Consider the following 17,368-nt stretch of genomic DNA (forward strand, 5'->3'; position numbering starts at 1 on the left):
CTAATTGGCAAAATAAATAAAAGTGACATGAGGCAAAAACAAATTTCACGCAGCAAGCGGTTAAGATCTGGAATGCTCTGCCTGAGAGTGTGGTGGAAGCATTCACAATGAAATTGGACTTATCTGAAAAGGAAAAATGTGCAGGGCTACAGGGAGATGTCAGGAGAATGGCACTAGGTGAGTTGCTCATTCGGTGAGCTGGTACAGACACAATGGGCCAAATGGCCTCCTCTGTGCTCTAACAATTCTGTGATTTCTACAATTCTCTCATAACCTCAGGATGTCCCAAAGTGCAGAATATTATTTAATTGGAGAGAAATTGCAGGAAGCTTTGGCCCCAACAAAAGGTTAGTGTGCAGGTATAGCAAGTAATTCGGGAAGCCAGTGGTTTGTTGGTCTTTATAGTGAGGCCATTGATTCTGCACCAACTCTCTGACCTGAGTTTCATACACAGGCCCTATCCCTGTAACCCGCCATAGTTCCCATGGCTAATCCATCTAACCTGCACATCTTTGGGAATTGAATATAAAAATAAGGAAGACTTGTTACAATTGTACAGGGTGTTGGTGAGACTGCTACGGGGAGTACAGGATTCAGGACAGTTTTGTGACTGGTATTTTGTGTTCTAAAGTAGCCGGGAAAGGTGCAGGAACCAGGAAAATTGAGGTCATGGGACCGAGAATTTGATTTGCTGCCTCTAAAAGAGTGCCACACAGCAGGTTAGGTTTGTGTTGCAAACCCGCTCACGTGGCCTGTGATGTTGGATTGTTATTGTCAGGCCCAGGGGAAGATTTTATTTTACATCCCGCAGTATTTTTGTCAGGTCAGGTGGGTTTTGGAAGCCTTTGGAAAACCTGCCAGGTATGAGAGTTCAAAACATTGAGGGAATCTGCTGAGGAATCAAGAACATTGTGACAGATGACAATCTTCTTACAACTCATTATTAGATGTTATCCGGTAAGTGCGATGTGTTTGCACGACAGTGATTGAAAATGTGTGGCTCTGTCCTGCAAACATTAGTTGACCATTACATTGAGCAGAACTGTGTAAATGTGGAGATGCATTCAAGTACTTTTCCTATTGGAAAAGTACAATTATTCATTCAAAACTGGAGAAAAAGTGCCTGGGAATGCCTCTGCCATGATCTGATTTAAATGTCCAGAGTGCTACAACTTCGAAACAATTGCCCTGTTGCTGAATAAACTTCAAAAAAGATCCACCTGGCCCTTTAGTTTTAATAAACCCCACTGTCTGGAGCTGAAATAGTTTAGTTGGCTGAACCCATTATGAATGCTTGGCTGACTTTAAAAACCTTTTGAATCAGGTAGCTCAGTAGGGGTCTTTGCACAAATACTAAGAACATGATTTGATTGACAGTTTTAATGGGTTAATATAAGATTAGCTATCTTTGATGTGGTTTATCAATGCATGTTTTTTTACTATCTTAATGATCACTTAAAGGGATTAATTTTTTTTTCAATGGGACAGTGCTGTATGAATGGCTATGTCTGACTGACAGTTTTAAAGTTTTTAAAGTTTATTTATGAGTCACAAGTGAGGCTTACATTAATACTGCAATGAAGCTACTGTGAAATTCCCCGAGTCGCCACAGTCCAGCACCTGTTCAGGTCAATGCACCCTAACCAGCACGTCTTTCAGACTGTGAGAGGAAACCCATGCAGACACAGGGAGAACGTGCAAACTCCACACAGACAGTGACCCAAGCCGGGATTCGAACCTGGGTCCCTGGCGCCGTGAAGCAGCAGTGCTAACCACTGTGCCACCGTGCCACCCGACAGTTTAATTTTATTTCAAGTACATTTTGCAAGTTTGCCATTACTATTTTGTGACTCCTGAGATCTATCCATAGTGGATACAGGGTGAGTGGCTATGAAGGACGCATGGAGGGGACATAGAGGACATGAGGGTGCAAGAGGTTTCTGAGGAGATATAGGGGTATGAAGGGGCATGGGGCAGATGTGTGAGGGGGTGAGGGTTGTGGGTATAATAATGATGTGGAGAGGGCCGATGTCCCTGAGAACTAAGGCTGGCTTGCTAACCAGCCCACCTCAGCACCCACACTCCATTGATGCTCTCCAGAACCTGCAAGGGAGGGTGGCAAAGCCAAACCCTGCCCAGCCTTGCCGAGACTAGAATCTGGTGGATATGGGGGTAGGTGACGGTTCGGGTGTGAACGGCCAACTTGCATTTCCAGAATCTATGTCACAAATCCAGCTCTTGGTCTCCAGATTTAATTAATTAATTTATCAGTGTCACAAGTAGGCTTACATTAACACTGCAATGAAGTCACTGTGAAAATCCCCTAGTCGCCACACTCCAGTGTCTGTTCAGGTACACGGAAGGAGAATTTAGCACGGCCAATGCACCTAACCAGCACGTCTTTTGGACTGTGGGAGAACACTGGAGCACCCGGAGGAAACCCACGCAGACACGGGGAGAATGTGCAGACTCCACACAGACAGTGACCCAAGCCGGGAATTGAACCCGGGTCACTGGTGCTGTGAGGCAGCCGTGCTAACCACTGTGCCGCCCAAGAGTAATATATATGTGCTGGAGGCAGCCCGGAGAAGCTTCACTAATTTGATTCCTAGAATGAAGAGGTTTGTCTTATGAGGAAACATTGAGCAAATTGGTCCATACTCACTGGAGGTTAAAGAATGAGAGGCACTTCGATTGAAACCATTGAAGACTTTGAGGGGGGTTGATAGAAAAGATGCTGGATAGGGTAGATGTTTCTTCTCACAGTGGAAATGTAGAACTAAGGGGCATAGTTTCAAATAAAGGGTCTCATTTAAGATAAGGAGGGTTGTCTATCTTTGAAGTTTTCTACCCCAGAGAACCGCAACTTATTCTATGACAGTGCAGCACTCCCTCAGTGCTGACCCTCTGACAGTGCAGCACTCCCTCAGTACTGACCCTCTGACAGTGCAGCACTCCCTCAGTACTGACCCTCTGACAGTGCAGCACTCCCTCAGTGCTGACCCTCTGACAGTGCAGCACTCCCTCAGTACTGACCCTCTGACAGTGCGGCACTCCCTCAGTGCTGACCCTCTGACAGTGCGGCACTCCCTCAGTACTGACCCTCTGACAGTGCGGCACTCCCTCAGCACTGACCCTCTGAAAGTGCAGCACTCCCTCAGTACTGACCTTCTGACAGTGCAGCACTCCCTCAGTACTGACCTTCTGACAGTGCGGCACTCCCTCAGTACTGACCCTCTGACAGTGCGGCACTCCCGCAGTACTGACCCTCTGACAGTGCGGCACTCCCTCAGTACGGACTCTCTGACAGTGTGGCACTCTTTCAGTACGGACTCTCTGACAGTGCGGCACTCCCTCAGTACGGACTCTCTGACAGTGCGGCACTCCCTCAGTACTGCACTGTGCACTGCTTGAATGACTGCGAGGCCGGGTGTTTGGTAAGTGAAGATGAAATTATGAATTAACTGAGAGAAATAAATTCTGTTCACACAACAAAGATGCAGGACAGGTTTTGTGTCACAGCTGCAGCACATGGAAACTCCTGGTTGCCATGCACTCCACGGCAACCAGGCGTGTACCAAATGCCTGTGGATTATGGAGTTTTGGCTCAGGGTCAGCGAGCTGGAGGCTGAGCTGCAGACACTGCGATGCATCTGGTGGGGGGTGGGGGGGGGGGGTGAAAGCAGCTGGAAGCTCAGTCCCAGAAGTCAATCACACCCCTTAGGTTAGCATCATCTGATTGGCCAGTGGTCAGGGGCAGAGGGGTGGGACCTCGAGTCAGGCAGCGAAGGGGATTGAGAAGGTGGCAGTGGAGAAAACTCAGCCCTTACAATTGAGCAACTAGTTTGAGATTCTTGCCGTTTGTGTGGAGAAGAGTGAGGGCTGTGGTGTGGCTGAACAGACTGCCCAGGGCACCTGGATACTAGTTCAAGTGGAGGTGCTAAAAGAAATGTAGTGGTGGAGGGGATGGTATAGCCAGAGGGATTGGCACTGTTCTCCACAGCGAGGGGGGAGGCAAGAATTCAGATGGCTTTTTTGCCAGCCTAGTGCCAGGGTTCAGGACATCTGCTCAGAGCTGGAGAGGAAATTGCAGTGGGAGGGGGAGAATCTAATTATCATGGGTCCATAAGTAAGACAAGGAACGAGGTTCTGCTTGGGGGGCATGAGGAGAAAGACGCTAAATTAAAAAGCAGAACCTCAAAGGTAATAATCTCTGGATTATTACTCGAGCCACATGCAAACTGGAATAGGGTAAATCAGATTCGAGAGATGTATAAGTGGCTGAGAGGGTGATGTGGGAGAAGTGGGTTCCAACTCCTGGACACTGACATCAAAACTGGAGAAAGTGAGGTCTGTACCATTGGGACGGCCTACATCTGAACCGTGTTAGGGGCCAGTGCTCTGGTGAGTTGTATAATTAGGGAAGGAAAGAGGGTTTTAAACTAACTCGGGGTGGAGATCATGCAGAGATGTAGAGAAAGATTGAGTAAATGAAAGGGAAATGATCAAGACAGCAGTAGCGATAATCAGAGTATAGCAGGAAGGAACAGTGATTTCAAACTGATAGCGCCAGAGTTTACACAAACAGTAAAACTACTGAAGTAGTTCTGTATCTGATTGTCCTTCTCAATTTTAATAAAACGGATGAATTAGTTTAAATCACGGGTAGATAGTTTAAATCACGGGTAGAGTTTAAATCACGGGTAGATAGTTTTCTGATCGATAAGGGAATTAGGGGTTATGGGGAGCAGGCGGGTAAGTGGAACTGATTCGCTTCAGATCAGCCATGATCTTGTTGAATGGCGGGGCAGGCTCGAAGGGCCAGATGGCCTACTCCTGCTCCTATTTCTTATGTTCTTATGTTCTTATGTATTGTCAGCTCAAATAGAAATTCACATGTAGAAGCTGATGTAGCCATTAGACACGGCTACAAGTAAACCAAAGCTGGGACCTGAATATCCAAGGGTACGTGACATTTGGGAAGGACAGGAAGCGAGGAAAAGGTGGTGGGGTAGCTCTGTTAATTAAAGAGGGCATTGGTACTGTAATGAAGGATAACCTTCATTCTAAAGCTCATGATATAGAATCAGTTTTGATGGAACTAAGAAACAGCAAGGATCACAAACATTACTGGGAGTTGTTTATGGGCCACCAAACAACAGTGACAATGTAAATCACAGTATAAATCAGGAGTGTGTGTGTAATAAGGGTAATATAGTAATTATGGGGGATTTCAATCGACATACAGGTTGGGTGAATCTAATTAGTGTTAATGTTGTGTATTATGTAGCATTAATGTAATATTAATGGGGCAGCACGGTGGCAGTGGTTAGCACTGCTGCCTCACAGTGTCAGGGACCCAGGTTCAATTCCAGCCTTGGGTGACTGTCTGTGTGGAGTCTGTATGTTCTCCCCGTGTCTGAGTGGGTTTCCTCCGGGTGCTCCAGTTTCCTCCCACATTCCGAAGATGTAGTTCAATCAGAAACTAGGGTCTTAAATCGAAACAAAGGAAACTCTGAAGGTCTGAGGAGCAAATTGGCTGTGGTGGATTGTGAAACTATGTTAAAAGCAATGATGGTGGAGAGGCAATCACCAACATTTAAGGAACTAATACATAGTTTACAATAAAAATACATTCCTTTAATGCACAAAAACCCAGCAAAGGAAGTGTTCCAATCAGGGCTAATGAAAGAAATCAAGGTTGGCACTGGATCAAAGGGAGAGGTGTGTAAAGTTGCCAAAATAACGGCAAGTCTGAAGATCGGGAGCATTTTGGAATTTTGCTAAGGAGGACTAAGAAGAAGACTACTAAAGGGAAAATAGAATATGAGAGTAAACTAGTGAGGGACATAAAAATGAACTGCAAAAGCTTCTTTAGTTTTGTAAAGAGGAAAAGATTAGCAAAATCTAATGTGGATCCATTACAAATGGAATCGGGAGAATTTATAATGGGGAATAAGAAATGGGAGAGAAACTGAACAAATACTTTCGCCGAAATCTTGCGGCTGTTTATGCTGGTGGATCTTCTGGTCCCTCTGATGGCTTGTGCACCCCCCGCCCCCACCCTCCCCCCGCCCCCCCTGCTGTGGGTTTCCTGGTGGGAATCCCACTGATAATGGGATGACGCGCTGTCTCCCACCGCCGTGAAACACACTGCAGAGGAGGAGCAAAATCCCACCGTATGCGTCTGTCTTCACAGTGATGCATAATAAATACTAAAAAGCTTCCTGTAAGAATTGAGTATCAAGGGACTAGCGAAACCAAGGAACTGCAAGACAGTAATATTCGTTAAAAAAAGTACTCAAGAAATGAATGGGACTGAAAGTTGATAAATCCCCAGGGTCTGATGATCTACATCCCAGAATGTTGAAAGAGGTTGCTATAGAGATAATGGATATATTGGTAATCATCTTTCAAAATTCTATAGACTTTGGACTGGTTCCTTCAGATTGGAAGGTGGCAAATGTCATCCCACTATTAAAGAAGGGAGGGGGAGAGAAAACAGGGCACTACAGACCTGTTAACCTGACATCAGGAGTAGGGAAAATGGTGGAATAAAAGCTGTGGTAAAAGGACATTTTGAAAATAATGGTAAGATTGGACAAAGTCAACATGGGAAATTGTTTAGCTACAAATAAACAAAAAAACAGTACAGCATCGGAACAGGCCCTTCAGCCCACCTAGCCTGTGCTGACACATGACGCCTTTCTAAACTAAAGACCATTTGCCTCAATGCAGTCCGTAACCCTCTATTCGCTGCCTATTCATGTATCTACAAAGATGTCTCTTAAACGTTGCTATTGTATCTGCTTCGACTACCTCCTCTGGTAGCGCAGTCTAGGCTCTTATCACCCTCTGTGCAAAAAACCTGCTTCCCTCATTACCTTTAAACTCCCCCCTTTTGCCTTCAACCTATGCCCCCTAGTAATTGACATTTCTACCGGGGGCGGGGGGGGGAGGGCGACCGTTGGTGTTTTTTGAGGATGTAGCTTGCAGAATAGATAAGGGGGAACTGGTAGATGTGGTATACTTCAATTTTCAAAAAGCTTTGGATAACGTCCCACATAGGAGGTTAGTAAACACAATTAGAGCCCTTGGAATTGGGAGGAATATACTGGCATAGATTGAGAATTGGTTAATGGGCAGAAAACAGAGTAGGAATAAATGGCTCACTCTCACACTGGCACCAGTGCAATACCACAAAGATCAGTACTTGGGGTTCCAGCTATTCCCAATCTATATCAATAACCTGGGTTAAATCAAAACTCAGTGGAAATTGGGAGGAGGATACAAAGACGCTTCACGAGGATTTGGAGAGGTTTAGCAAGTGGGCAACAATGTGGCAGATGGAATCCAATGTGGAGAAATCAGCTGTTGCATTTTGTTAGAAAAACAGGCTGGAATTTTCTGTAATTTGCATGAAGTGCTGGATGAGGTGAGAAAACTGGTGTGCGGTCGGCAATACTCACTCTACACAGATTGGAGATGATGGCGGAATGGCAATGTCACTGGATTAGTGACTTAGCCTAACGCTTGGGGGGATATGGGTTCAAATCCCACCACGGCAGCTGGTGGAATTTAAATTCAATTTATTAATAAAAAGATTAATTAATAACCTGGAATTGAAAGCTCGTATCAGTAGTGGTGACCATGAAAGTATCATTGATTGTTGCAAAAACGCATCTGGTTCATTAATGTCCTTTAGGGAAAAAAATCTGCCGTCCTTACCCGGTCTGGCCTACATGTGACTCCAGAGCCACAGCAATGTGGTTGACTCTCAACTGCCCTCTGAAATGTCCTATGGCAAGTTACTCTGGTGTGGCAATTGGGACTGGGTAACACATGCTGGCCTTGCTAACGATGCCCACATCAATGAAAGAATAAAGAAAAAAATGAGGCTTATTTGAAATTACTACCTCCACATCAACGTTAGGCGAACTTTCCCTTGGATCATAATCATATAGAGCCACCATTCTCCGTGTGGTGATGGAATGCTGCTGGCTGCTTCGCCTGTTCCTTTCTGTTGCAAAATACACAGGTTTTAAAACAATACACACCGATGTTTCTTACACTAGCAGAATTAGCTGTGTTAATTCTATCCCTCCTGCCCTGCTCCCAGCAGTTTTGGATCTATCTGAAGTCTCGCTGGGAGGAGAGAAATGGGCTTTGATTTGGTAAAACGTCAACCACTGGGTTAGGGGAGAGAGACAAACTGAGGACTGACACTCAAAATCCTTCAAACAATCAGCAGCGGGCAGGGGTTGGGAGGGGCAGATTTCCTCAGGTCAGCACTGTTAACAACCAATAAATCCAATTGTTTGGTTATTCCTGATAGAATGAGAAGACTTGGATTTATGTCGCACTGTTCATGATCACTGTACATAGACACAAGTGCTTCAAGGCCAATGAAGACATCGTTTTTGAAGTTCAGTTACTGTTACAATGTAGGAAGGCACTTTTCACACAGCAAGATCCCATAAACCAAACACTCTGTTTTTGTGAGGGAGAAATATCGGCCAAGAATTCCCTTGCTCATGTTCAGATCATGTCAGGGGATCATTTACATCCATCCAAGAGAGTAGACTGGGCATTGGTTTAGATAATCCAGCATCTCAGACAGTTCAGCACTCTCTCCGTACTGTTGGAGTCTCAGATTTGATCACTTTTGTTGTGGAGTGAGGTTTGAAGCCACAACAAACCTACAGGCAACAGGCAAGTGCACTGTAAATATAGCAGATCCATTCATTGTCAACAAAATGCATCAAGCAGAGGAAATCTGTGCGGACTGTTGTAGGATTCTGACTGCAGGTTTTTATTTGCACGAACAAAAATGTCAGGACCGGATGAGATTCGGTCCTTTGATTGGGTTGCCAACTCTAGTCGGATATATTCCTGGAGATTGCATCACATGACCACCCCTTGCTGTCAAACACTCTTATCTTCAAACATCCGTGATATTTTTATAAGTAATCAATAAAAATGTCCAATTTATTTTGCGTATTTCCCCACGTTGGGGGCTCAGGAGATCAATCCTTAATTGCAGGGAGCTCCAGGACAATCCTGGAGGATTGGCAACTCTATCCATCCAGCCTGTCCCACATATTCACGTTGCTTTATGTTGCATAACTCAGACATTCCAGACACGCCACCACACCCAGTGTCACCTCAATACCCGGGAGAGGCAAACAAAAAACAGGGAAAGGCCAATTAGTGAAGAAAAGCAATGTGGAAAATCTTCCTCCACCAAACCAATCAAAGACAGTCAGCTGGGATTTGATAAGGAAAGGTGTTTCCGGCTAATGTGGTTTAGTTTGGAGGAGGAAACAGGAAGCGTCACTGAGGGCAGCACATTTGGTAGAATCTACATGGATTTTCACAAGGTTTTTGAGAAGGTGCCACACGACAGACTAATGACAAAAGTAAAAGCTCTTGGGATCTGAGGGAAAGGGCTAAGCTGGATCCAAGATTGGCTCAGGGCTGATTATGGTCAATGTGTATTTTTGTGCTGGGAAAGTAGTTCCTAGTGGAGTTCCACAGGGCTCACTACTGTGTCCCTTGCTCTCTATGGTATATATCAATGACCTGGACTGGAATGTTGAGGGTATGATTGAGAAATTTGCAAGAGTCTCAAAAATTGGCGGTGTGGTTGGTAATGAAGGAAGTTGTAGACTGCAGGAAGATATTAATGCAATAGTCAGGTGGGTGGGACAGTGGTTAATGGGGTCCAGTCTGGAGATGTGTGAGTTAATGTTAGTGTGAGAGGGGCGGCACGGTAGCACAGTGGTTAGCACTGCTGCTTCACAGCTCCAGGGACCTGGGTTCGATTCCCGGCTTGGGTCACTGTCTGTGTGGAGTTTGCACATTCTCCTCGTGTCTGCGTGGGTTTCCTCCAGGTGCTGCGGTTTCCTCCCACAGTCCAAAGATGTGCGGGTTAGGTTGATTGGCCATGCTAAAAAATTGCCCCTTAGTGTCTTGAGATGCGCAGGTTAGAGGGATTAGTGGGTAAATATGTAGGGATATGGGGGTAGGGCCTGGGTGGGATTGTGGTTGGTGCAGACTCGATGGGCCGAATGGCCTCTTTCTGTACTGTAGGGTTTCTATAATTTCTATGATAATGGATTTGGGAAGACCAACAAGTCAAAGGGATAGACAATAAATGGTGGGATATTGAAAAGTTTCGAGGAACCAAAGGAGTGTCCACAGACCCCTGAAGTTGGCTGGATAGCTGGATAAGGTGCTCAGGATAGTATATAGCAGCGGTCTCCAAACTTCCAGCCGGATGTGGCCCGCCGCGGGCCGTAGTTTGGAGACCCCTGGTATATAGGATACTGATTAGCCGAGGCAGAGAATGTAACAGCAGGACGTTACACTGGGACTATGTGAAAGAGCAGTTAGATCACAGCTGAAGAATTGTGTGCACTTCTGATAACTGGACGATAGGAAAGATATAATTGCTGTTTCGGGGGTACAGAGGAGATTCACAAGGGTGTTTCCTGGATTGGAGAATTTGCGTTCTGAGGAAAGTTTGGATAGTCCAGGGGTTTTATTCTTTGATATAGAGAAGCCTGAGAGGGGGCCGGATTGAAATGTCTCAGATTATGGGGGGCCCAGATAGAGTTGATAAGAAAACCTTATTCTCCTGGGTTGAGAGTTGCAAAGATTTAGTATAAAAGTTCAGAAGTTTAAAGGGGATTTGAGAGGAAATTCTTCCCCCTCCCAGAGGATGGGGGGAAATCAGGAACCCACTGCCTGAAAGAGCGATAGAAGCAGAAACCCTCATAGCATTTCAAAAGTATTAGCATGTACAGCTGGCATGTTGCGAGCGACAGTGACCCAAGAGCTGGGAAATGGGATTGGGCTGGACAGTTACATCTCACCCAGAGTGAACATGGTGCAAATGTCAGTGATTCCTCCAATGATCTAAACTCATCCAGGCCGCCTAGTTTTGTGAGATTCTGCTGCCGGAGGGGGGGGGTTAGTTCATTTGTAGGCTGGTGCCGGGCAGGGGGGAGGGGGGGGTGGGGTGGGACAGGAAAGTGTTTGGGAGAGGAGGGAGTGGGGAGAAATTCACACCCCAAAAATGTGACAAGGATCTCGTGTCAACAGGTCACACTTGGCAAGGGTCAAACTTCATCTGTGCACCAATCCAGGAGCAGGAATCTGCAGCTTAGCTGGAGAGTGTGGCATCTCCTGGTTTCTGTTCTCATCAGCCTGTTCCTCTGATGTTGCTGAGGGACCAGGTGGAGGCGGTGGGGGGGTGGGCAGCTGGTGAATCAGAGGTTGTAAGCTCTATTGAGTGTCAGTGTCTCCAGAGAGGCCATGCCTGGTTCTGGTTCAACACCTGAGGCCCAAGATCAAGGAGGGACCCCAGGGACAGGCGCGTGATAGCAAGAGTGGTGGTCACAGGGGAGGGGTGAAGGGTCAGCGGCAAGGGCAGGTGGGTGGCTTTCAGTGGGCCCCTCTCTCCCGATGTCAAGTCTCTCAATCGGGCTGAATGAACCCGCCGCCTGCCCTGGTTAATACCAGCAGCAGCAGGATGAGGCCTGTGAGTTGCACATTCACGGGGCACGAAGGCCTTCGATAGGCCTCCCTGTCAGGGCCTGAGTCGGGGTGGAGGCAGGACGGCAGTGCCCTCCCCATTCACCCCCACCCACCGAATTAAATACCCTCATCGCCACAAAACTCACAACGTGGGTGGGTGTTAAATTCCAGCCCTGGTGAATGACTGGATTGGTGGTGAATGACTGGATTGGGGGTGGTGGCGGGGGGGGGGGGGGGGGGGGGGGAGGTGGAGATCAAAAAGGGACTGAAAGAGGCAGAGAAAGGACAAAAGGAAAAAATCCTCCATCACTGACTGTCTCCAGCCACACAGTGCAGCAGCTAATACAGCCGACTGAGCGAGAAATGTTCTCTGAGAATGAAAAATAAACCGACTGACTTACAAATGAGGAGTTGAAGATAAAAGAGAATCATCCACAGACACACACACACACACACCCACACACAGACACACCCACACACAGACACATCCACAGACACACTCACACACAAGGTCCCTCATGGCAGACTGGTGCAGAAGGTGAAGTCGCATGGGATCAGAGGTGAGCTGGCAAGGTGGATACAAAACTGGCTCGGTCAAAGAAGAGAGTGGAAAGGTGCGTTTCTAAATGGAGGGCTGTGACAAGTGGCGTTCCTCAGGGATCAGCGCTGGGACCTTTGCTGTTTGTAATATATATAAATGATTTGGAGGAAAATCTAACTGGTTTGATTAGTAAGTTTGCGGACGACACAAAGGTTGGTGGATTTGCGGATAGCGATGAGGACCGTCAGAGGATGCAGCAGGATATAGATCAGTTGGAGACTTGGGCAGAGAGATGGCAGATGGAGTTTAATCCGGACAAATGTGAGGTAATGCATTTTGGAAGGTCTAATACAGATAGTAAATGGCAGAACCCTTAAGAGTGTTGATAGAGGGATCTGGTGCACAGGTCACTGAAAGTGGCAATGCAGGTGGAGAAGGTAGTCAAGAAGGCATACGGCATGCTTGATTTATCGGCTGGGGCACTGAGTTTAAAAATTTGCAGCTTTATAGAACCTTAGTCAGGCTGCACTTGAAATATAGTGTTCAATTCAGGTCGCCACACTACCAGAAGGATGTGGGGGCTTTGGAGAGGGTACAGAAAAGATTTACCAGGATGTTGCCTGGTATGGAGGGCATTAGTTATGAGGAGAGGTTGGAGAAACTTGGTTTGTTCTCACTGGAATGATGGAGGTTGAGGGGAGACCTGATAGAAGTCTACAAGATTATGAGAGGCATGGACAGAGTGGATAGTCAGAAACTTCTTCCCAGGTTTAAGGTGCAAGGGGCAAGGTTTAAAGGAGATGTACGAGGCAAGTTTTTTTACACAGAGGGTAGTGGGTGCCTGGAACCCGTTGCCGGGGGAGGTAGTGGAAGCGGATACGATAGTGATTTTTAAGGGGCGTCTTGACAAATACATGAATAGGATGGGAATCGAGGGATATGGTCCCCGGAAGGGTAGGGGGTTTTAGTTAAGTCGGGCAGCATGGTCGGTACAGGCTTCCTGTGCTGTAATTTTCTTTGTTCTTTGTATCACACACCCACCCACACCCACAAAAACACACACAGAGGACACACATTGCTCAAGTTAGACAAGCATCGAAATACAAATGAAATGAAACATATCTTTGCACTGATCAGCCCAAAGCAAGGCAGCACACTCCAAAAATTAAAACAGCACATGAGTTTTATTGAAGAAGTTAGTTTCCACAGACCTCGTTTAGACTTGCGGGATCTGCGGGTGACAGAGCGTGTGCTCTCTTTATCACGCTCACAGCTCACTGCAGGAAAGGGATGCGTAAAATAAAAAACAGAGAAGAGAAAACGTGAAGCAACCAGAAGCTTTGTGAGGACACCCTCACTGGGTGCAGAACAATGTGATAATAAACTGTTAGAATCAACGAGGAAAGCAGCAGAGAATCAGAGCTGGGTGTTACTGACTAGACTGGGGAGAGGTAACCGTGAATGCAACTTGCAAAGGCTCAGGGTTACACCGGCCCTGGGGACTGGGTACTGATTCTGTGCTGGTGAAAGCTGGTATCCGGGATTGCTGCCGCAGTGAGTGGCCAGGCTGACTGAATTGTTGAAACCCCAAAGAGCTAACTGGAATCACCACACTTAAATGGAAAATTACTGAATAAAGTAATTATGCAGCAGGCTAATTTTGTTAACCTTATTATTTAGCCCATTCTCCCATCTCCTCTCACTGCTGTGGAAACCTATCCCGTTGGAGCCAGGCTCTGGAGTTTGCTATCTTAACAGAGCTTCCCTTTGACAAGCTGCTGTTCTCCGCTGGTGTTTGTACTCTGGTGTTTTATTGGGGCCCTGCATCATTTGCTGTGCGTTTCATTAAGATGCATTAAATTCAAAGCCGAATGAGGTAAGCCGTTCTGAATGCAGTAACAATCAGAGACAGGAAGTCTCCTCCAGTGCATATGTACAGTCGCTGTCTAAAGCAAATCTGGTGCAGAGCTTCTAAAGACTGCAAATGAAGGCATACCAAGCACAATCAGGTGAAGCGTCTCTTAATGCTACAAGGACTAATACCAATTTTCTCCACTGGGGTGTTGAGAGGCAGGTAACCCTGCTTCATCAGCTGATCCATCATTTCTTCATCATCCGTCTGGATTTCAGAGATCATATTGCAAGGAATCAGACCCACTCTCCCATTCGTCTCCCCGTGATAGAATCCGTCCGCATCCTTTGTCCCGTGGACCTGAAAAATATTTGTTTTCAAAAAAAAAAATCACAGATTATTGCCATCCAGCCCTCCAAACACACACATGATGCCTGGGTGAAGGAAGATGGGAGAGTAGAATCATACAGTGCGGAAAGAGGCCATTCGACCCATCAATGCTCTGCCACCCTAGTGGCATCTGGAGATAACACAAGGTAAGGGTTTCATAGCAGTGGGGTTGCGGGTGAGAGACATTGGAAATGGAGGGCATGCTCAGCTGTGTCTAAGGTTACAGAGAGAATGGGGGGTGAGGGGTGGGGGGGGGGGAGGGGTGCAGTTTACCAGATCACACTCACGTAGAATGTCATTGGTGTCATTTCAGGGCTGTGAGATGACAGATCTGATTGGTGTGGAGGTTCAAACATGGAAGATGGACCTGGATTTTGGTGATGACAACATGTTGAAGGTCTGGGTTATTGATAAAGGTTATAAATCAGCCCCCCAAAAAAACTAATATAACAAATTTAGGTAAAACTTTTTTTAAAGGTTTCTAATTTTTAACAAGTTTTTATTTTTGCTGAAACACTAGGGGGAGCACTTTCTGCACATGTTCAGTTCCAGTGGCAGTATCAGCTGCATGCATTAAAACAAACAAGTTGGCTTGACAGAGACTAACAATAAAGTTTAAGTTACCTGTTCTTAAGTCTGTTCAGTCAACTGCAAGTTCTTGTATTTAGTCTATGCATCGTCTATTAACTGTTCCCGTTGTGAGGTTATCCACTTTGGTAGCAATGCTAGGAAGGCAGATTATTACTTAAATGGGTGTAAATTGCGAGAGGTGGATACTCAGCGAGACCCTGGTGTCCTCGTGTATCAGTCGTTGAAAGTAAGGGCGCAGGTACAGCACGCAGTGAAGAAGGCAAATGGTATGTTGGCCTCCATAGCGAGAGGATTTCAGTATAGGGATAGGGATGTTTTGCTGCAATTGTACAGCGTGTTGGTGAAGTCACATCTGGAGTATTGTCTGCCGTTTTGGTGTCCTTATCTGAGGAAGGATGTCCTTGTTATAGAGGGAGTACAGCGGAGGTTTACCAGGCTGATTCCTGGGATGGCAGGTCTGTCATATGAGGGGAAACTAAATCGGTCAGGCTTATATTCACTGGCATTTCGAAGAGTGAGAGGGGATCTCATAGAAACTTATAAAATTCTAACAGGGTTAGACAGGGTAGATTCAGAAAGAATGTTACCGATGGTGGGGGTGTCCAGAATTAGGGGTCATAGGAGAAGGGGTAAACTTTTTAGAACTGAAGTGAGGAGAAATTTCTTCACCCAGAGGGTGGTGAATGTTTGGGATTCACTACCACAGAAAGTAGTTGGGGCTAAAACATTGTGTGATTTCAAGAAGAAATTAGATATAGCTCTTGGGGCTAAAGGGATCAAGGGATGTGGGACGGGGAAAGGGGGGGGGGCGGTCAGGATATTGAATTCGATGATCAGCCATGATCGAGATAAATGGCAGAGCAGGCTCGAAGGGCCGAATGGCCTCCTCCTGTTTCTAGTTTCGATGTTTCTATGAAACATGTTTCTGATGGTTCAGTAAGTGATGAAGATATATGATCAGGAAATTAAAATTCCCAACATCCAATGAACTTGGTGGAGAATTGATTGTAACATTTAGTTTATGTATAGTTTTGGAAAAAAATCAAGAAAAGAAGGTAATTTGAAAACTTTCAAGAAAAAACCTTACCCAATGTAGAACTTGAACCACTTGTCCAATTAGTTACCAACTGAACTAACCAGCTGCATAAGCGATTCTTCCATAAAGACAGAACATAAATGGAAATAGTCCATTTTACACTTACATCACCCATGTGATGTAATCTGTGGTAAGTAGATGGAGTCAAAACAAACTCACTGGCGCCCCCATACTCTGAACTCCTGCCGCTAACCAGAAAGGTAACACAAATTGTGCTCGCATCAGTAGTTTCAGTGTGAGCCAGGAGTCCATCCATAACTCTCCCTGATAGCCCCCGGTCAATGGCAGGAGTTAGTGATTATAGAATTGTACTGTCAACCTGATTCACTATACAAAGCATCATGCATAACCACACGTGGATCACTAGTTTAAAAAATCATAAGACCATTAGAAATAGGAGCAGGAGTGGACCATTCGGCCCATTGAGCCTGCTCCACCATTCAACATTCTCAAGGCTGATCTTGGGTTCCAACTCCACTTTCTCGCCCACTCCCCATATCCCTTGATTCCCTGAGAGACCAAAGTTCACTGAGTTTATGTTTCCAATCTCGGCATTTATAAACACAGCTGTAATGGAGTTATCGAACCATTACAATGAAGAAAGATCATTGGCCAGAAATGTTAACTCTGTTTCTCTCTCCACAGACTGGCTGAGCAATCTCAGCATTTCCTGCTTTTATTTCAGATTTCCAGCATCTGCGGTATTTTGCTCCCTCCTTACCTTAATTATTTGTCCCTCCTTGAACGGAAGTTCTTCCTCTGCAGCATCAGGATTGGGCGACATTGATAAAGGATCGTAGTCGAAAAGAGCCACAAACACTCTGGGCGGGAGGTCCTCGCTGCCCACATCAGCTTCTGATTCTGGAGACAGACGTCCGCGGCCACAGTATCTGCCTGAAACATCCAGACGGTTCAGACACTCAGTTACCCGCTCACCGAGCAGAAACAGAGACCGACTCAAAAAGGCATCTCCTTTCGTTCAATTCTGGCAGCTTTTGTGCATGAGAACACATTTGCATTGATCTGCTGCTTTCTCTGCCACAGGACATCCCCCAGCAATTCACCAACAATCAATCAACAATCAGTCTAGAACCCGCTGTAATGTGAGAAATGTGGCAGCCAATTTGTGCACAGCAAGATCCCACAAACATCGAGGTGATAGCCACAAATAACACCTGTTTTAATGATGTTGGCTGAGGGATAAATACTGGCGACAGGAAACCGGACACCAATATCACGCTCACCTTCAACACAGCCAATCACAGGGACAGACAGGGTCTCAGTTTGAACTCTCAAATGAAAGATGGCACTTAACAGTCCCTATCCTCCAACAGTGTAGCACTCCCTCAGCACTGAC

General features: G+C 46.1%; 1 protein-coding gene across 1 annotated transcript in view; it reads right to left on the reverse strand.

Moving 5' to 3' along the window:
• The window catches only part of rimbp2b (RIMS binding protein 2b), a 276,601-nt gene that overhangs the window by 13,969 nt on the left and 245,264 nt on the right, over positions 1 to 17,368 (reverse strand). Inside the window, exons 18-21 of the mRNA XM_078227134.1 lie at positions 16,733 to 16,905; positions 14,126 to 14,294; positions 13,294 to 13,359; positions 7,917 to 8,020 (exon numbers count right to left, since the gene is read on the reverse strand). Of these exons, the coding sequence (XP_078083260.1) occupies positions 7,917 to 8,020; positions 13,294 to 13,359; positions 14,126 to 14,294; positions 16,733 to 16,905 (512 nt within the window). The remainder of the gene's footprint in view (positions 1 to 7,916; positions 8,021 to 13,293; positions 13,360 to 14,125; positions 14,295 to 16,732; positions 16,906 to 17,368) is intronic.

This window comes from Mustelus asterias, chromosome 13 (genome assembly GCF_964213995.1).
Source record: "Mustelus asterias chromosome 13, sMusAst1.hap1.1, whole genome shotgun sequence".
Lineage (NCBI taxonomy): Eukaryota > Metazoa > Chordata > Chondrichthyes > Carcharhiniformes > Triakidae > Mustelus > Mustelus asterias.